General features: G+C 44.9%; 1 protein-coding gene across 9 annotated transcripts in view; it reads left to right on the forward strand.

The window, feature by feature from the left end:
• The window catches only part of LEKR1 (leucine, glutamate and lysine rich 1), a 38,694-nt gene extending 23,223 nt beyond the window's left edge, over positions 1-15,471 (forward strand). For 7 of the 9 annotated variants that reach the window (XM_042820383.1, XM_042820379.1, XM_042820380.1 and 4 more), the window contains 7 exons: positions 5,345-5,426; positions 6,960-7,037; positions 7,319-7,522; positions 9,193-9,286; positions 11,726-11,878; positions 12,600-12,899; positions 14,851-15,471. In XM_042820383.1, coding sequence (XP_042676317.1) covers positions 5,345-5,426; positions 6,960-7,037; positions 7,319-7,522; positions 9,193-9,286; positions 11,726-11,878; positions 12,600-12,899; positions 14,851-15,198 — 1,259 coding nt within the window. In that variant the 3' untranslated portion in view covers positions 15,199-15,471. Of the gene's footprint in view, positions 1-5,344; positions 5,427-6,959; positions 7,038-7,318; positions 7,523-9,192; positions 9,287-11,725; positions 11,879-12,599; positions 12,900-14,850 lie in introns of those variants that run through there. The other 2 variants (XM_042820387.1, XM_042820386.1) reach the window with 2 other exon arrangements.
• Positions 15,472-21,431: the final 5,960 nt, after the last annotated feature.

Consider the following 21,431-nt stretch of genomic DNA (forward strand, 5'->3'; position numbering starts at 1 on the left):
ATCATGTGCTTAGGAGAGATAAGAGCTTGGCACATCCTCCCAGTTCCTGGCAGCTCTCAGTGCTTTAGAGCCATCCTGGTGGTACTGCTCAAGTCTCCAGAAGGGACATCAATGCATATGGCTGGGGCCCAGCTCTGGGCTGCTTCCAGGCATGCTTGTGCTTGTGAGTCTCAAATAGAAAGAAGTACTTTTCTGCGTATGCAAAAATAGTTTATCCCAGAGAACATAGTACATGAAATATTCTCAATAAAGACATAGTTCTGTTCTGTGCAGGCAAGGACTTTGGGTGTGTAGTTCACTTCTTTGGTCTCCTTGAAAAATAGAAAGAGATGCAAATTAGTCTGACAAATGTTATCGTAGAATCATAAAGGTTGGAAAAGAGCTCTGAGATCATCAAGTTCAACCATGAGCCCATCACAACCACGTCCCTCAGTGCCACATCTCCATGGTTCTGGAACAGCTCCAGGCACGGTGACTCCATCTCTGCCTGGGCAGCTGTTTGCAGGGCAAACACGATGATGGTGGTGGGTGCAAGTTGTTCTGGGAAGGGGCGAGTGGCAAGGCAAGGGCCATTGGCCATAGCTGGGAGCTTCAGGCTGGTCATCGGGAGGAGTTTTTCCAGCAGAATGTGGTGCAGCGTGGGCAGAGGCTGCCCTGAGGGTGGGGAGCTCTGCAGGAACTGGCAGAACAACCCCAGGTGATCTCATCTGGTTGGTGGTGAGCAGAGCGCTGAGCTGGGCAGCTGCCAGGGGCCCCTTATAGCCGCTCTGGGAGGCTGTGCCTGGCTGAGTCACCAAGAGAGCCTCGTGGTGAGGTCCAAACCACTTCAGTCTGAGATTGCTATGCAAGTAGCTGTCTCTACCTGCCCCTTGTGCTGGTGTGTGTGGGGGTATTTCTGGCCAGTGCTCCTCTAGGACAGCGTGTGGGGCTTACGCAGCCCTCCCACCTCTGAGGGTGCTTGGATGGGGCTGCCCCAGCAGGGCTTGCTCATCAGTGACCAGGTAGTGAGTCACAACGTGTTGTCCTTGAAGCAGAATACCTCCCAGTTTTTCCCCAAAGCGTGCTTATATGAAGGGAAAATGAAACTGCTTTCTCCCTGTACTGATTTTAGCCATGTGCTAAAAACCAGTGAGTGCATTTGTTTGGTATCTTTAGCCAGATAGCAGGAGGTGGCCCCCATTTCTGAAATTGGGTGCAAAGAAACTTTGTTGGCGTGCATTTATTTTCAACTAGGCACAGTCATCTTCGACCCGAGATTCAGTGATACAGGGTAGATTCATACCGTGACCACAGCTAAGCTGAGGAGTTTCTGTGCACCAGCAGTGAGCAGGTCCTGCTAAGGCAGGAGGGTCTCCAGCAATGACTGGGGTCTGCAAGGCTTCGCTGGCAGTATGAGTTTGAGCTGTAAGAAATCTTCCTTTTTGTGTACATGGACGAAACACTGAGCTTTTGTTTAGGTGAGACCAAAGTTCTCAGAAAGTATCTTGGTGGGTTTTTTGTGGTGTTTTTTTTTTTAGTTTTTTTTTTTTTTTGGTAGCATTTGCAGGAAGAGTAGAAAATTACAGAGCTTCACTATGCGTGCTTCTGAACTGATATCACTGTGAATCTGTTACAAATTATCTGGGAAATTGATGGCTTTGAGAGCGGCTGTTTACCCAGTGTGAGTGTAGTTCACACTGGGGTGGGTTTGTTTTGTTGTTGTTGTTTTTTTTTCCACTGAAAACTTTACCAGTTGTTGCTATTTACAAAGCAGAAACTGGAACCTTCCCTGAACACCGTGCCATTGGCAGGGCATCTGGAAAGGCCACAAACTGGGTGGCTGAGTTCCTGAAAGCCATTTCCAGGCAGACTTGCTGCTCTCAGCACTGTGGACTGCATGTATGGGAATTCACCCAGTTAGGAGGAAAATGATGACCAGCTGTGGTTCTTCAGCATGCCTTTTCTTTGTGCATCCTCTGTGCTGTGCCTGCTGGAGAGCAGGACAATGCTGACACACAAAGGTGGGAGTGTGGTGCCTCTTAGCCACAGTTTGGCACTCCATGAAGGCAGAGCTGAGTGTGTGTGCTGCCTGGAAGCCTGACCAAAAACCTCAGCTATCCCAGGACAATAAAGTTCCTGTGTTCCAGGTAGGCCTCAAAGATGAGTCTCAGAGAACTTCCCTTGCTCTGATATTTCGTAAAATGGGTGACCGGTCACTAAAGAAAATCTCTATTTTCTACATTTTTGAAAGAAACGTCTATTTCTTTCAAGTGTTGTTAAAAGGCTGTTTTTTCTCTGATACAGTTGATAAATACGTTCCTCCTATAATGACCAGTAAAAAAAATATGTTGAACAAAACCAATCTTCTTGAAAAGAATGGACTAAGGACATGAAGAACAATCAAACCATGTTCTAAGGTTCTACCTGCTATCCAGTAAAAGCTGTCTTTTCTTGCTTGCTGCCTGAAACAAGCAGGCCAGTGTCAGGAATGTGTTGAAAATATCCTAGGGATTATAGCAACAAACTGCTTCTGGAGCTATGAAAGATTACTCTAGGAAGAAGGTTAATGTCTGTGGTAAGTTATAATGAAGATTGGTGTAATGTAGTAAATAAGACTGAACAGGAGCAGTGTGAGCAATATTGAGATGTATTTGGTCTGAAGAGCCTTTAAAATGGGATGGTACTTAAAAGTGTAACATGAGTTTCAAATTACAAAGCACTTGCATTACCATTCTCACTAGTGCCCTCAGTTCTGCTGCGCCCCTCAGACTCGGTGCAGAACTGTTATGTAGGCTCTGTGGGTAGGTCTGATCCCTCCTACTTGCTGCTGTGCAGCTCCTATTGACTTTGGTGGGAACTCTCTCTTGAGAAGACTTGCAGAATCCAGCTGTATAATTGAATCCATCTACTCCCCTGTGAAAAGCTCCCATCCAATGCTCAGTCATCACGAAAACTTCTCAAAACAAATTGACTACAAGAAGAAACAGCTGAGAGACCACCCAAAGCACTAGAACCAAATTAAGCATTAGCCCTTTTTCGTCAACTTGTGTCCACTCTCTCACATCTAGAAACAGGGGGGAAAAGGACATAGTTGTTCCTAATTGCTAGGCATCTTCTGTAATTACAGACTTAGAAGAAAAAATTGTTAAATTCAAATCGTTGAAAAGCTGGTCTGTAGCAGCCAATCCCGTGCAAAGGGCTCCCCTTGTCTTGTTGCTCCACAGCAATTCGATCTTCGCTTAATCTGTTCTAACAAAGCAGTCACATTGCAGCAGAGCTTGTTGTTGTCAGTGTTGGATTGTTCCCACATGTTCTGTCTAACATCTGCTTAGTGTTTGAAGCCAATCTTTCCCCTTTCTCTGTAGGCATTCAGAGCCATTTATTTCATAAGCCAATGTCAAGATGAATGACAGGAAATTAAAGTTGAATTATGTCTCTTTGGAAAAGCGTGCAGAACAATACATTACAGAAGAATGCTTCATTGAAGACACAGAAGTAAATGAAAGTAACTGCAGGTGGTCTGATCTATCGTTGGTGTTCCTGGCCGTGAGTTCCCGTTCCTGGAGGAAGGAAGGTGCCAGCTCTGAGCAGAAACACTTCAGCCTGGCCTGGTGAATGCTACACAGCTTTTTGATGCAGATAGCAGAGCTCAGATAACTCAGTGACTACAGGACTGTGGGTTTGTCATGGAGGTCTTTGAAACCCACCTAGCAGAAGTTTTGACAAGAACTCTCACACAAACAGATTTTAAATAGTTTTAAGTTGTCATTGATTCATCTCCTTTGGTGCTGTTTGGCAGCAAGCTTGGATGCTCCAGGGCTCTTTATTGGGGAACAGAGGGAAAATGTGGCTGACCTTCCAGTCAGACAGATGAGACAGCAGGAGAGCATTGAGAGGTTATAAACTGTTGTTTTCAAGTGCTTCTGCTGAGCAGTTAGCCATACTTGCTGAAGTGATGCTTGAGGAATGCCTTCAGAGAGGTGCCTGACTTTCCTCTTCACCTTGAGCCACCCCTAGCTGGGCTGTAGCTGTGTTTTATGGTGTGAACGTGCTGTGTGTGTGCAGCTGCTGGGAGCAGAGCTTTGGTAGCATACATACAGTGTTCTGAGAGCTTCTGGCTTCCCCTCAGCCAGCTGCATGCCTGTACAAGTGGAGCTGCACGAGTGCTTGCTGTTCTCTGTGCTGTGCCTATACAGAACCTGCTCTGCTTTTCTGGGGCAGAGAATGGCTGCAGAGGTGATGCGTGCTGTTTGGAGCACAGTGCAAATGGAGTTCAGGTTAACTTTTGCCAGCCCTTAGCTTGATTTATTGGTGGGGCTGAATTTAACTGTTGCCAGACCTTTTCACTTTCCACTTCTTTTCAATACTGTCGGGGAAAGCAGACCTCATCACAGAGTTGAAACTGTCCTCTTCATATATTGTGAGGAGGGTCAGTCTCCATGGATTTCTGAGACCTCCTTGTAGTCTGAGTGCCAAGATAGTGTGGGTTCAAGTAGGAATGTACCAAACTGCTCCCTTGGATTCTGTGAGCTTCTGAAAGCATAATGTGAATGGTAGGTACTCTCTGGTTGCTGAATACAGATAGTGAAGGTTTGATACAAATTAATTCCTACTTACATATTTTATGAAATGGGAAAAAGAAATTCTGGGTTGCGTGGAGTTTGGCAAAAGTGTGAAGGCTGCTAATAACTCATAGAAAGGCCATGTAGTGGAGCAGCATTGCTGAGAGTGGGAAAGCTTCCATACCCATTGGGTGCATCGAGATCCTTTGCTCTGCTGACGGTTTTATGAGGAATGCCAAAGAAGTGGGATGGCAGTGATTCACCTGGAAATGCTCCATCAACACCCTTCCCTGCTCCAAGCCCTCTAAAATACATCAGCTTGAACAACAGATGCCAGAAAATATTAGAAAGCCAATAGTGTAAGATATTTCTAGGAAGCCCTGACTTTGAGAGAAGTTTTACCTTGTGTGTGACTCTGTGCAATGGGTTTGTGGACATCTATGGTGAATAACATCCACGTGAAACGACAGTGAGTGTTCACTCCATTCAAACATAAGGAACTTATTTCATGTGAGTCAAATAGGCATTGCAACAAAATATACATACAGGAGGAATCTTGAGCTGGTTTTTTTTTTTTTTTGAAGTTATGGTGTTTTTAATAGCAGCATTGTGGTCTTTAAGCAAAATTATCAGTATAGAATTTTTTTTTTGTATTTCAGTGGGAAACCAAGTGTCACAAATGACAAAGCTGCTTTGTGAGGGGGTGGCTGGAGGTGCTGAGCCCCTGTGTGTGGCAGCTGAGAGCCGTGGGTCTGCGGTGTGCATTGCAGGGAGTGCCATAAACACTGTGTTTTTGGTTTCAGATTTAACTAATCAAGTCGAGACCACTGAGCACAAGCTGCAGAAGGTAACAGCTGAGATGGATCACTACAAAAAGCTGCTAATGTAAGGTTTCTGTTTGCTTGTTTGTTTTGCTGCTGTGCATAACACTGTTTTCAAAGAGAATTGCACCACTGCTTGTCAGGGTGGTTTGTGAAGGTGTTGACCAGCAGAAGATGCGTGTTATATTAATCAGCTTGTATTCCTAACCGAGTGAACATGTCTGCCTGTGGAAGCAGGGCTTGCCTTCCTCAGCTGTCTCATGGTGCAGCTCAATTTGGCTCTTCATTTAATGCTAAGCGTGGGATAAATTGTGTGAAACCCACACAACTTCTGGACTGTAAATGTGAATTTACTGCTGGTATTCCCCATGCACTGGTATGTTACTACAGTTTGTAATTTTACCGTGTTGCATGGTTAGAATATGAAGCCCAAATTAATATGGAGTAAAGAAAATGCCATCAAAGCCCTGTCAGGTCTCCAAGAGGGTCCTCACTGCACAACTGGTGGCCCCAGAGCATGGAAAGCAGCAGTGCCTGCAGCAGTGCCTGTGCTGAGGCTGCTGCCACTCCTGGCTGATGGGAGGCCACAAGGCTGAGGAAACAAGGAAAAATAGGAAATGCTTGTTAATGCTGTGGCACAGAGCATTCTGCTTCCGTCTCACTGCCCCGAGCAGCAGCCTGGGAGCCCAGGGTCCCCTCCAAGCAGCTGGTCTGTGCTTTGGCAGCACGTGGGGCTTGGTGGGAGCTGTCAGCACTTCTAAGGGCTGTGGGATTGGGGCTCTGAGTGCTTTCCTGCGTTGCAAGTCCACAGTGCAATTCAGAAATAACATCACCCTGCGTAGTACACTAGTGAAAATAAATGTTAGTTTCAGATGTGAAGCTGGAGGGCAATGCAAAAGTGCAATCAACCTCGAGACCAAATATTATCAGTTGTTTTCTATGTTTTCCTGAAATTCTAGGGAGGATTCTTTCATGATGCATACTTTCTGTTTTCAGTTCCTATATTCAGAGGGGCTGATCAAAACACGGTTGCAAATATTTGGAATGCTTAGCAACAAAATATTTTAATGATAATGCGAGTATTGAGCATGAAAAAAAAGACTTCTTGAACAGAGTTAAATAAACAGTACAGTGTTTCTCAGTGTAATATTAAAATTTCAATGTAATATGGGTGCAATTTAATAAAATGACATATTCTCTACTTGTTTGAGTACAAATAGGAGGCTTAACCATCGTTATTAGTTGGTGAAATGATGACAAAATTACAGGAAACCTTTGCATTTTCCTCTACCATATTAAATTGTTATCTGTTCCTTTGTATTCATAGCCCACCCAAAACATTCATTGGTGTTGCAAGATCACACTTCCTTGTTTGCAGCAATTAAATTTTTGTGATCCTGGTTAGGCTGAATTTACACTGCAAGAATGAATATGCTGCTGAAAAGTGTTAGCAAGAAGTAATGGAGTGTTTTATTTATCTGCCTTGTAACTAAACTAGACAGTGCAAGTTAGTGGATTAATAAAAGTGTTTGGGTCGTTGTGTGAGTAAAGGCTGTCATTGCTTTGGGCAAATACACTTTGTTTTTCATTTTCTTAGGGTGAAATCAGCAGAACTTGATGTGTGTCAAAATGAAATGAAAAAAATGAAACATGAAAATGGAATTTCTGAGTCAAGGTAAATGCTGAAGTTGTGTTTTAAAGCATGAATGTATTTATAAGCAAGGAGAGCAAAAATGTTATTTATGGCTTTAATGCAGCTGTTGTACTGCTTTATACTGTTATTCTTTTTCTATTTTCAGTTTCTATTTTTGTGTTCAAGTCACTAGATTTAACTTCATGAAGAACATAAACTTTTTTGTATAATATCTTCTTTCCCAGGTACAATTTACTTCCATCTGTTTAGTTTCTGTTTGTGATTGAGGATAACTCTGATGTTGCTTTTCATTTCCTCTGTAGACTTGCAAAAGAGCTCAAGGAAAAGGAAGAATCTCTACTGATTTGCCAACAAGTATGCAAACGTTTGCAGGAAGAGGTGGCTGAGAAGGAGAGGAAAGAAGGAGATCTGAGAAGAAGAACCAGTCAATCCGAAAGTGAACTGGAAACACTTAAAGCTCTTCTCACACAAACAGAGGAAGAGGTGGTGATGTTGAAGCAAGAAAGGTAACCAGAGCTGAGTCACCACAGATAATTGCTGTGTTCAGCCCAGGTTTTCTTCTTAGAAATCTGTAAATACAGTGTGTTCCTTCTCTGCCAGATCCTCACCTCTCCAACAGGTGCTGGAGCTTGGCTCTGCTACTGGGCAGACTGGGAGAGAGGCACTGTGCCCAGCTGTGGCCTGCCCTTGCCTTCAGTCATTGCCTGCACCTATAGGCAGAACTCTGACAGCGCTGAGCCCTTGTTCTGGAACTCTGGAATTCATTGGATGGACTTTAAAATTATTGCAGGATAGACAAAAAGCTGAGTAGAACAAAACATGCCTTTAAAAAGGGGAAAAAAGGGGGAAGAAAAGCCCAGCACACCAACCCTCTGCTATGCAACCCAGGGCAACCCAGCTCGAGTTTAATCAAAACACCTATTTATTGCTGTTGTTATAGCTGCTATTTGTTATATGAGGCTTGCAGAGAAAAAGCCCTGGAGTGTTCAAATTCCTGTGACTTATGTTATTAGCAACTTGCAAACAGTAACAATGCTATAAATACTACAATATGCCAGGTTTTTGGATGTGATCTACTATTCAGTGAAACGTGTGGACAACACCCCACCAATCTAATCTTATTCCAAAGGTTCTCAGCTATCAACAAAGCTAACCTTTTCCCTATAATTATTTTTCAGATGTGGAAAATGAAGCACTGAGCTACTGAGGCTCATTGTTTCCTGGAATGGTATCTGAGTGCCTTTCTTTTAGACCTCCACTTATCAACCTAAATCCACATTATTTTTATTTGCTTTGAGTATAATCTACATATTCATTTTATTCTGAACGTTCACAGGCTTGTCTCTGCTATTTGAAAGCGTCCTGCTAATACATTTTCACTTACTGATATATTAACTTATCTTTTATTGGCAAAATAGAGTGCTGCCTCCTGCTTGAAATGTGGCAGAATATTCTTTGTTTGACTTGAAAAATATGTTGGGAACAGTGGCTTTTGGAGAAGATAAGGATTTTCTGCGTTGGTGATGGTATACCAGGAGGCAGTAAGCTATTTTTATAGCTAAAGAGTTTGAATATGCTCTGTATGTGCATATGTAGTGCATGAAAAGATACTGTGTGTTAATTTGAGCATATTTTCCTTCTACTTAAAGCCCAGCGACGTGACTTGTTCCAGTTGGTACATTGCTGATAATGTAAGTTAGAAGGATTTGAACTCTCCAGGGCTTTTGCTCTACAAGCCTCACATAACAAACAGTAACTACAACAATAGCAACCACTTCACTTAGTGGTTTTAATTCAGAAGCTATTACACTTTTAAAAATTACTTGTAGTAATGCTCTGGGTTCGTCAACTACAACAATTTGTTTAGAATATTATAAAAGTTATTCAGTGTTCTTAATTTGACTTGAAAATTTAAAAAATAGTTGAGGCTTGCATGTATGTATGCAGAAGAATGATTAACTGCAGTATTTTCTTCAACATATAACATTCATTAAATGTGTGACAGCAGCATGCAAATGCTAAGTAGTGATTACTGTTGTGCCTCTGGGCTTACTGCACAGAATACTAAACAAAGAAAAAGAGGAGCCCTTGCCACAAAGGACTTAATTGCAAGAAAATGGCACACCACCAATCTGGGCAGAGCACATATTTACATACAAGTTTTTGTGGTTTCTAGGGAGTTAATGCTGATTTCTCATCAGAACAGAACAGAACAGCTGCAGGAAACATTAAGGCAGAAGATGCGGAATGAAGATAACTGGAGGGAGAAGGTAATGCTGGCTGTGTAGTTGGCACAATTTCAGTGTCTTTTTTTTTCAGTCCTAGTCATCTGTCACGAACCTGCACAGTCAGCCAGATGCCTGCCTCCTTAAATGCAAACATGTCAGCAGGTCCTTTCTGCACAATAGGTGATCTCTCTATGTAGGCTGGATCTGAATGTAAGAAATATTTAGTGTAAGTGTTTGTGGTCTTGGGCCAGATTTGGTCCAGACTTTCCAACTGTTGGGTATTAGTGCAGAACCTGTGTCGCCATTGAGATCCCAGGTGCAAACTCCCAGGGGTGAACACCAACAGTCCACCCCAGCTGTGTGCCACAGCCACCTGCAAACCCTGATCTGCAGGAGTGCGTGTTGCTGGGGATTTCTGTCCAGACCAATCTGCTTAGAAAAATGTGTGGAAGGTGTTTCACAGTAAAACCAAGCATGTGCACTCTTGATGAGGTGGGGAGAACACAGAGCCTTCCTACTTGCAGGTGAGCTGAACCAAAACTGAAGGTATAGGTCTGTAAAACAGATCTATGTGTTGGGATGAGAGCTGGTAGCCTCGAGACACTGGGAAGGTTCAGCTCAGACAATTAGGGTAAGAAACGTGGAGATGCTGCACTTGCAGACATGGGTTGGTGGGCATGGTGGGATAGCTTGGTTGGACTTGATGGTCTTAGAGGTCTTTTCCAGCCGTAATGATTCTATGCAGTAATAAGCAGGTGAGAAAAATGTACTTTACTTTACTTGCCTTGCATTCAAATCAGAGCAACAGATCAGGAGTGCAAGCAGAAATGCCTCTTGATGGGTATCTTCTTACTGGAAGTTTATCACAAGCCTAGCCTTGTCTTCAGTGAGTATTACTGTGCTCTGCATGCCTGAGTTGTCATTTCTCAGTCATCTTTTATGTGTGCTTGGGTTAGAGGTCTTCTGTCAAAAAATATTCTCCACTGATTTAAAAAATAGATACGTGTGGCCACAGTGTGTGATGGCAGATGGTTTCCCAGCTGTGTGCAGAGCACCGTGCTAACCTAGCTGCAGTGTCAGGGTCTCACATGGGATGGATCAGCTGCTTACCACGGGCAGCTGTGAGCATGTTGGCTTTGGGGTAACCTGCCACCTTTCCAAAAAAGCAATAGAAGAAATTGCTTGAAGAAACTGTGAAGGAAAAATGCACAAATACTATTGAACAACAATTCACATTTCTGTTTTAAGCCTTACATAATTGGTAGCTAAAATAAATGTATTTGTGTGTGTGTGTGCAGTATGTGATAAGTGTCTGAAAGCTTTATTTAGTCTCAAGAAAATTTTTGGACTACCAGCAATTAAGATCTGTTACACCTCTTTAAAAAGTTCTTACCTTCTCCGTGGCAGGATATAATTTTAGAATGAGGTCACACTGTCTGCATAATCACAACCTATTGTTCAACTTGACATTAGTACAAGATAAAGGCTGCTGCTGGTGGGAGAGAGCAATTACATCTTTGGTATCACAGCCATTAAAATGCAGTGAGTGCCAAGTGCTCTAAAGATGTTCTCATCAGACAGAAGTCAGAAGTGTGGCAGAGTTATCATTCCTTGGGTCAGGGTGCCATTGCACACAGTTCAGTGTGTTCCAGTCTTGTATTTTAAATACAGATGAACTTTGAATTGTAATGGGTAAAAAAAAAAAAAAATGTTTTATGAAAAACAGGGAAATGGATGTAAATGTTTGTGAGGTTTTTTATAAGTGGTTAATGAGGAGCCCAGAAGTAGCTTGAAAGCAATTAGTAGTCATTCCCTGCAGATGAGCTGCCATTTGTTTTCCTGCTGTGGTTATCAGCTGTACTATCAAGTATTAAGTATGAAAAGTGCCTGTGTAAGTTTCCAAATGAGTCCATTTTCCATACCATGCATATTGCTCTACTCTTAGTACTTCAGTAGCCTCTGACATACGACCTGCTTTGATAGCAATATGTACTGTTGTATTTATCACTGCCGTTAGAGTCCAAACTCCCATACAGTAATGTAGGAGGTACATCTGTATGTATTATAGCAGCAGTGCTCAGTTCTGAGGTCTCACAGCTGTAAGCCAGGTCTCTGAGTGCCTGCCCCATGCCATGGTTGGGCAGATTCTGATGTTCAAAATAATGACAATATTACAGTTTATCTTTTCCCCAAAAAGCGTGAGGGGAATTTGTTACGCTTCTGATCATAATTGCTGTAGGAAATTAGATGGTTATAATTAAGCTCATTTTGAGCTTTTAATAATTTTAAGTAATTAGGATAGCTCCGTGCTTGTTTAATGTGCCTTTTGAATTCCTTACATGCTGCAATTGAGTCCATTAGAATTCAGCCTGCAGAAATACAGTGTTGGCATTCGGGCTTTGGAGCTGGGGACGTTCTTGGATGTGCTCCCTCCCCACCTTCCCCAGGTTCACTGGGAGGCAACAGGCACTTGTCCTCTAGGTGGAGATGGATCTGGCCAAAGGTGAAGCACGGCACAAAGAAGCAATTCTCAAAGTCAGAGAAGAAGCCAGAGTGGAACTGGACTCTGAAAGACAAAAGCAGCAAGAACTAATCACAAAATACCAGAGAGATCAGGAAGAGCTCCAGAAGAAGGTGTGTAATGCTTGAGAGAAATGTTGTGTGGCAGTAGGTGATGTGAACTTTGGAAAGCAGTACGTGAAGGAATAAAATCTGTGTGCAGTCCTGCATCTTGAAGATGCAATGATTTTTCCAATCTCAGTCTGCAGCATCCGATGGAAAGTCTGGAAAACAGAACGGGTTCATATGTACCAAGTGTAGCTGTGGAAGTTCTTGCTTTCCTCAGATTTTCTCTCTCCATGGTTTATCTATGCCCACAGACTGCAATTGCTAATTATGATTAAACTAATGGTGTCAGATTTGAAAGCCTTTGGGCTGTTAGAGACCATGATGGGTTGTCACAGAGCCATCTGCACTGCTTCTTCCCTTCCCATCAACCCGTCACTGGTGGATTAAGGTCAGCATAGCAGCCCAGATCTAGAGGTTTTGAACTTTTTTTACTTAGAAATTGAAAATGTGCCTATAACCTTAGCTTTTAGAGTGTCTCAAAAGGTTTGACATAGAAAAGTCAAAGAAATGTGATGAAAATACATTGTTGTTTTAAATTCATGACATCATACTATTTTTAATGAGCTGAAAATAACAATTTATCACAGGTTGTTTTTTGTTTTTTTTCTGTCTCTGAAGACTTGTGTGCTTGGATTTGTGATTTTTCTTGAAGGTTTTGTTTGATACTTCATTTTATCTATCTAAGGATAAACACTGAATTTAGACTAATACAGTATTTGTCATGCAGATACCTGAATTGATATCCAGTGCCACCAACAGCTTACGGATGGAGGCAGAAATTCTTGAAAAGAAGCTACAAGATGTCCAGATCGAACTTGCAGAGAAAGATCAAGAGAAAGAAAAAGAAATTCAGAGCCTTAAAAGGCTGGTCACTGAACTTGAATTTCAGCTGAAAGTGGAACAGAACAATAACGAATCATTACTGGGTAATCTGAGGAAAGAAATTAAACACAAGTCAGATGAACTGGAAGAATTAACCCAGGAGAGGACGCAGCTGATTCACAGTTTGAGTCAAGTGCAAGAGGAGGTAAGAACGTGGCCAAGGAAGTGCCTTCCATGCTCTTTCTGCTTTGAGACACATGATTGCAGGAATCATTCGAAGAATGCTTATTTCAGATCTTGGTCTGTGCTGTTGTAAGAGAAAAATATCTTTAAAATTAGAATCATAGAATCCTAGAATGGCCTGGGTTGCAAAGGAGCACAGTGCTCATCCAGCTCCAGCCCCCTGCTGTGTGCAGGTCACCAACCAGCAGCCCAGGCTGCCCAGAGCCACATCCAGCTTGGCCTTGAATGCCTGCAGGGATGGGGCATCCACAGCCTCCTTGGGCAGCCTGTGCCAGTGCCTCACCACCCTCTGGGTGAAAACATTCCTCAGTTTAAAACCATCCCCCTTGTCCTATCACAATCCACCCTTGTAAATAGCTGTTCCCCCCTGTTTTTATGCTCCCTTCAAGTATTGGAAGGCCACAGTGAAGTCCAATATTTCCTAAATAAGTAAGAAAAATCTTCATGCAGTCCATAAGAATGAGTGGATGCTGCCCTGTACCACATGGTAGGGTGCCTCTGTGTGGGGCAGAGGTTCCTCTTCTGTGGTGGGAGCACATTGCCCACATCATGCTGTGCTAACGGGCCTTTGTCCCACTTGTCACAAGTAAACCTTCTTTCTGTAGCACAGGAATGCATACAAGTGAATCATTATATGAAGAGAAATGTGACTGCTACATATTCTTACCACAAGCATTTGCTGAATGTTTGGAATATGATGGGAAGGGTGGGGAGAGAGCCATACTGCTGCATGAGAAACGTGAAAACAGTGAAGTCAGGGGCTGCAGATAAGATTAGACTGGAATGTCCAAAGTAATTAGTGGCAGGAAAAAAAAAATGGATAAACAATGAAAATGAAACTTCAAAATGAATTAGGTCTTGGTTTGGGAGCACTGTGTTCGTGGATTACAGAGATGCTGGCAGCTGCTCTGTCCTGTAGCTGGGGGAAGGGCTCACAGCGAGCACTGAGCGTTGTTCAAGGATCTTCCTTCTCTGTGCCTGCTGCCATAACCATGGGCAGAGCATTGCAGACACTCGTTTGTTCTCTCCTGGGTGTGGTGTGTGGTCAGACTCGTGCAGCTCAGGCTTTCAGCACTGGAGGTTTACTCAAAACGTTTGTGCAGGTGTTGAGGCTGAGAATGTTCTCTTTCTGAGCTGCTCATCGTTGCTCCGTGTCCTGGTAGCTCACCTTCCATTGTCCTGCTCTGTTCAGTCAGCAGCAACTGCTTCCTTAGCAGAGCAAAATTAGGGAAGTGACCGTTTTCTGTTTGCATCAGTGCAGTCAGTGCTTCTGACTTGTGTGAATCGGCTTAGTCATGTTGCTCTTTGTTGTTCATTGACTTTTGATTTCAACTGGAAACCAGAAAAGTCAGCGTCACAAGTAAGTTCTGTGTCATAGACCAGCCTGGGGGCTTGTCTAACGCTTGTCTGCTCAAGGACCACTGCTGGTTGATTATCATTTGGGTGTTGGTAATCACAGTGAAAAGTTCATGAAAAATACTAGGTGGATACTCATTTATCTCAGTCATCTGGGAACTAATGATCAGTCACCAAAATAGGCCGTTCACCACTGCTGAAATACTGGAGGCATCTTATTGCAGTGCAGTGCCATAGCAGTGCTTGGACCCTGTGCCTCGCTGCTTCCAGGAGCAGAGTTCCTGGCTTCCCTGTGCTTGGAGGGTGGGCAGGAGACCAGGAGGAGCTCCTCAGGACTTACCTCATATTTTCCACTGTCTCCCGAGATAAGGACGTGTGTGTAAATACCAACGTATGTCATCAGAGCAACTTCCAGAGAAAACAAAGTGCTAGGAAGCACTGCAGGCTTTCCGTGCCTCAGTGCCCTGCAGGCACCCTGCCTCGAACCGATGGAATTTAACAGACGCGTGCTTTCGCTAATGGCATTTTGCAGAGTGAGGGTTTGTTTCTGTTTGCAGAACACTCTTCTCCAGGAAACGGTGCGCAGAGAGTGCGAGGAACGCTATGAGCTGACTGCAGCTTTGACTCAAGCCAGGGAACAAGTGCTGCAACTCAGAAAGCTCAGTGGAAACTTGCCGTTATCGCCGCGTTCCCTGGCTCGGGGCAGCCTAACCTCCTCCCCTGCCCTGCGTGCTGATTACGGGCGCAGCAGCCGCCCCGGCCCAGGGGGGGCCGTCCATCCCTCCGGGCAGGTCGGTATTCCCCGAGCTGTGCAGGCACCCGCTGGCAGGCCCAGCAGCGGGACTTTGCCGGCTCTCAGAGGCCGGGAGAGCGCGGCCAGGAGAAGGCAGCGGAGCCAACTGTGACACGTGGGGGAGCCCTGCGGTGTCAGCCGTGGGCCCTGGGCCTCAGGTGTTGGTGATGAACTTGGTGCGATTCTACAGCTGAGGATGAAGTTACGTCCTGAGATGTTTTTGATGCAATAATGTTTATTTGTCCGTTGCGCATCAGTGTAATTAAATGCTATCTACGTTCCGAGATGGGAAAAGAATGAAAAAATAATTGCCTCTCAAAAAGGTGCACGTATTCGAGAAGTGTAATTAAAATAATTACCAACTTCAAAGGCTGTTCTCCCTAAAGCACTTTGTTGGAATTTTCCCGTTTTGTATGTTGTGTTGTCCCTTGTAACTTCACTGTGTGTTTCTGGTGTAAAAATGCAATTTGTTTGGTTAGAACCAGATTTATGCCATCGTTTCATGGAGCAGCGTGCAGCCATTGCTGGGCAGCCTCCCCCAGACACTGCAGCCATCTTCCCACCAGTGCCAGCACGGACCTGAGCTACTCAGCTGGGGAGAAGTTGGAAGGGAGCATCCTGGGGATTGTCAGAGCAGCAAGATCACTGAGGCTGCCTGCTCCTAGTTGGGTTTTAGGACTGGGCTCTTTCTGCATTTGGAAACGTGGAGTTGCTGCTTTGCAGGATGCTTGTAAGCACAACTACGTTTGTACTTGCACCATGAACCTTGACTATATCATTTGTGAGTGGTGAGGTGGCCCTGTGTGTGCCAAAGTGACCACGTGTCACTGTGGTGCTGGAGTAAGTTAGAATTGCTTTGCTGAATGCAGTGGCATAGCAGGGAATACATGTCACATAATAAAGTTAGTGGGAGAAGCAACCATTACAGATTTGGCATCCTGGGCTCGATTTTGAGGTGCACTTTGTCTTACTCAGCTTCTGTTCCCACCGAACCTTTACTGATCCTTTCCATTACTGAACCTTAACCTCAGTGGTAGCAGAGTGCATCCAAAAGCTCAGAAATCCCCTACTCTCAAATTCAGAAAGCAGCAGGAATTCAGTGGCAACAATCAATCGTAGGCACAGCGGAGATACCTGGAAGCAAAGTCACAGGTGAGTGGCTTTGGTCACTACTTTGTGTTTTGTTTTGTTTTGTTTTTTTTCTTAAAGGTGTTTAAAAAATGGCAGTCTGAAAGATGTGGAAGTAATTCCACTGAAACACAGCTGCATGAAATCCGTTTTTCAGCCATTCCACAGAGGCACAAAGAAAGATTGGGTGTTCCCTTCTGAGCTTGCTGAGAATGATTGATTTTATTGTTGTTGCTTAGGAGAAATCCTGACTTCTTTGAGCCTGAAAACTGTTCCTCTGTTACCCACCTGCAGCCTTCCTGTGCTGAAGGAGCAGACCTTCGTTGAGGCAGCTCTTAAAATGGTGAGTTCCAGAGCACTGGTGTGTCAATCCTAAATAAAACTCTGAGATGAACTTCAATTTTATTTTACTGACTTAGAGAACATTTAAATTATGCAGTACATTAATTTTTATTTTACTTGCTCAGACCACTGTGGAACAGACATGAGGGTGAACGCTTGTGACAGTTGATATAATAGAGAGTTTAATGCTGGGTTTTTTGTACTGAAGAAGTGAGATGCATGCAGTAATGCCTCTGTGCTTAAAGCAGAGAGCAGAGCTGGGCTGGCAGCCTCCCTGGCTCTGTTCCTGTGCACAGAATGCCCAGCTCTGCATGGTGCTGGCCCATCTTGTCCAGTGCTGCAGGGCTGAGAGCTGGGCTCCTGGCTGCTGGTTGTGTCCTGCAACACCTCCCTAAGGAAGGCTGTGCGTTCATAAATAGTGGGAAAGGAGTAGCATGTGGAATAAAGAGAGCAGTCACAGAAATAATGTTTGTAGCATGAGTGGAAGCATAAATCATGAACCCCCACTGAGTCAGGAGCCAAGACTTCCCTCATTCCCACAGCTTGCAGAAACCCAGAGCTCAGGCTGCTAAGCAATAACCAAAGTGGATTAATATCAGGAAACCTTGTTCACCAGCTTTTGCAAAGTAACCTCACAAAGTCAAGGAAAGTTTACAAAGCATTTCTCGCAGTGGGGTGAAGCAGAGCAGCAGAGTGCCATGGAGAAGGCAGGCAGCTAATTCCCTCCCCACATTTCAGGAAGTGCAGCTTCCTGGAGGCAGTGCGTTTTGTAGAAGCCGTGTCATTTATGAATGGGTTTTTCTTACGCTGGACCTTGCACTCTAGGACTCACGGCACCAGGGAATACTGGAAACCACAAAGTTGGAACAAATCAGCCTCTGTGGCTCCTGAGCTGCCTGCAGGAAGCAGCCATCCTCTCACTGCTCAAGGTTGCAGGAAAGTGGCCTGTGGCTGTTTGACTCGTGCAAAGGCTGCTCCGTTGTTCCTTGGCAGAGCTGATGTTGTTGCCTGGTTGGGAGTGGAATCCTGAATCTATCCTTACAGCACTGACTGAGTTAGTAGCTGCTGTGCTGCATAGCAGGATAGGAGGCCAGGGTGTGCAGCAGGGTTGGGAGCAGAGCTCAGAGCAACACCTGGCAGTGCAGCCCAGGGCTAGCACGTGGGGTGGTTCTGCAAAGGAAGAAAGCAGACTGAGGAAAAAATCATTGTGGTGTCGTAGCAGCCTTGAAAGTGTGTGGAAATAGCTGGACCCAGTGCCATAGGTCAGCAAAATGTATTCATCAGAAGGAAATGCAAGCAGGCATTTGTTTGAAGAAGTGGTTGTGCTGTGCGATGTTCTTCACTTTGAATTCTTGTTTGGGCTCCTGGTGTTTTATAGTTCACTTTACAGCCTGCAGCGTGCTGCAGAAAGCACTGCCTGCCCGTAATGCAAAAGGAAAAGTGTAAGAATGGAATCAGGGAAATTTCCTGTCTCAAACAAAAGCTGCGTGTCTTTATTTTCAGTTGTTTAAAAACTTATTTACAGAATGAAAAGTTGATGTGAGGTTGTGTCTTTAATTGCTGTTGTTATTTGAGTTTATTCTGCTAATGAAAGGATAAACCATATGCAAGTGCAGTGCTGTGAAGTAATGGAATCAAACATGCTTAGCACTTATGTGGCTTTTTTCATCCTCAAAGCATAGTACAAAATTAATTTTGATAGGATAATAAAAAGGATGCTGTAAAAGATTAATGCTGAAGAGGTTTTAACACCGGAAATACAATTTGTGTGATGGAAAACATGGGCATCTGGCATTGCACTGTGAACTGTTCCCAGATAATGAAAAGAAACCGCTTCCGAGCAAGTGTGGCCAGATCCAGCAGGGTGTTTTTGCTCCTCTCTATCTCAAGAGACACCTCCTATCTTCTGACAGGAGCGAGCCACAAATCTTCCCAAGCTGCAGTTTTCCATCTGGAACCTTGAATTGCTGCTGAGTTAAGGTCAGTGCTGGGATGTGGCTGTGCTGCTTGCCAGTAAGCCAAGGGACGACGGCTGGGGAGCCTGCAGAAGTAACACTTATTTCTGTAACGTGTGGCTGGATCTCACTGCAGCCATTCAGCTAAACCCAGTCCAATTCCATCAGTTCTTCTGGCAAAAGCAAGAATGTGTGGTTAGAAGTTAACTTACAATACACAGATCATACCAGCTGGCTGTGATTTGCCTTACACTAACAGTCCTACAGTCCTTCACAATGTGCTTCACGTGGAAAAGTTAGGAAAATACCAATTAGAGGTGCCTGGCAGAGAGGAGCTTGGGGTGAGCAGCGTGCTGCAGTGCAGTGAGCAATGCAGGCTGTGATGGGTGCACATCGTGCTGGGAAAATGATGCCATTGTCAGACTTTGTAAGCCATGGGTTGTGTTGCATGCACTGTATTTGTTCTTTGCCTTCGTACTGAAGGCCTTCACTGTACCTCCCCCTGTGTGTGGCAGGCTTTGTGCTGTTGCCTTGTCACACCACGTGCTTTGCTCCTTGCACTGCAGGCCAAGTAAGTGACAGGTTGAAATTCAGCCCTGACCTATGTGCAGGGCAGCTTTCAAACAGGGCAAATGCTGAGCAACAAAATTTGTGCGTCTGGTCCCTGTGCAGCATTTGGTCTGCTTGTGAAATAGCAGGGATCGTGAACACGACATGCTGATCAGATGTCTGCTCTGTGTTCTCTGCCATGCACTCAGTAGAATTCAGAACCAAATGGATGTGTTGATGCAGGAGGTTCTGGATATGAAGCCTGTCTGAAGGCACGAGGAAGTGGCACCAGCTCAGGTCTGAGCACTCACTCCAAGCTGCAGCACGGCCTCAGGTGAGCTGTCACCTTTTGGGAGCAGTGCCAGGTCGCAGCGTGGAGACTCTTCTTTGCTCCTGTGCTGCACTTGTGCTTTGAACATGGTGTTGAGCACTGCCAGCTGCTTTGGAAGCGGTGTAGATTTCAGTATCTCCCCAGAATCCATTAATTTCTGAATGTCAGGAACTTAAACGATGACACAGATCCATTTTAGCCTGTAAAACCTGTCATTGCTGGTTCCTCAATCCCATAAATGTACAGGAACTGGTTCCTTTAGAGGAACCTGTTATTTCCAAACATTCATTGCGTTTGAAATTTCCTGTTTGCACACTACTGAATGCTAATTTGTTAGGGTTGCTTTTATTCCAGTTCTGACAGAGATTCGGATTGGCAGCAGTGACAGTTTGGAATCCAGGCGGCGTGACGAGCAGAAGGCACAGCTGCATGCAGCAGACTTGGAGCATTTCACTTTCCATTTCTTGCTGGCTGCAGGGTGTGGTGGGCTGTGTGCTGCTGCTCAGCATTCAGAGGAGCTCACAATGGGAGCATCAGTGCCTGACTACGGTGGATGCAAAGAAACCACCTGCGATCTGAGGCGTGTGGAAGGTCTGTAATGATGCAGACAACCTCTGAACAAAGTACAGAAGGAGACAGTGAAGCATGTCGGTCACAAGATGGGGCAGGGGTGCACTTTTAAGGGGTTTCTTCAGGTCGATTGTGGAAGCAGCTTGCTCTCAGCACAGCTACAACCATGGACAACTTGAGGGCCACTGCCTTTTGCTGAAATGGCATGAGAGGGAGCTGGAGCTGTCTCTGCTTTAGAATCACAGATTCATTAAGGTTGGAAAAGACCTCAGAGATCCCCAGCCCACCATGCACAGGGCCCACATCCCTCCGTGCCATATCCTCACAGTTTGGACCCCACTGCTCCCTGAGCAGCTGTACCAGTGTCTGACCACTCTTTCAGAGAAGAAATTTTTCCTGATTTCCAACCTGAAGCTCCCTTGGCACAACTTGTAGCTGTTGCCTCTTGTCCCGTGTAGTTTTCTATTTTTTTGGCTTACTGTAGCCTTTGTGCTGTTTGGTGACTTTGGGCAATATTCTTAGCAGCCGTTTCAATCTGAGTGCCATCAGGTGACTGGTACCTTCAGCATAGATTTCACATGCAAAATGATATTTCTCAAAGCCTCTCTGTGAAAGCCAGGGTGCCTGTCCTGTCCCTGTTGTGCATCCTGCCAAACCTTGTGCACTGAAACTGTGGGCTGGCTCTCAGTTCCACATTTCTGATGGCTCAATATGCCCTTCTGCTTGAAGCTGGCTGAGGACACCTGGGCAGATGAGAGCAAGAGGAGCACGGAGCATGCTGGCCCTTTTCCACATGGGAGCAGTTACTTATGGTAAATCTGGGAGACGTGGCTTTTTTATGGCAAAGGTAAGAGTAGAACGTGTTCAAAGCCAAGGTCCACACTTCCTGTCCCTTGCCCTATCCCCTCCTGCTGCTTCCTCAGATGCAGCTTTCCTAGCAGCTCACCCCACCCCCATCATTTCAGGGCCAAAGTGGAGGCTTTGGGCTGGAGGAAGCATGGAGACCCAAATCTGAAATTGGGTGGCCCCTTTCTCAGCAGCATGGCGTTGTCCTATGGGATGGGATGTTGATGGGATGGCTCAGTTTTGGTGGGTGTCGAGCACTTGTGGTCAGCAGCAGCCACAGCCACTTCTGCTGTAGTTTTCATTCACTGAAGGAATAAACAGCAGAGAAAGTGTGGAATAGTGTGGGGTGGTCCTGGCTGGGAGTCGTGGGGTGATGACATTTAGCAGAGGAAAGTTTCAGCACAGCGCAAAGGAAAATGTCCTGAGGCTGTGCTGGCCCTCAGGGGGATGGGAAGAGCCCCATGGCCTGAGTCACGGGGGTGGGCAGGAAAGAGCCATGGAAAATGGGCAGTCAGGAGCAGCCCTGCTGGCAGCAGCCTGTGACCTACATGGGATTTTCCGACTCCCAATTTATGTGAAGTGGAAAGTGATTTATTTTGCTTAACTTTGCTTTCCTCTGATGAA

Source organism: Centrocercus urophasianus, unplaced genomic scaffold (assembly GCF_019232065.1).
Source record: "Centrocercus urophasianus isolate 14NV4802_14NV808 unplaced genomic scaffold, USGS_Curo_1.0 seq_19, whole genome shotgun sequence".
NCBI lineage: Eukaryota > Metazoa > Chordata > Aves > Galliformes > Phasianidae > Centrocercus > Centrocercus urophasianus.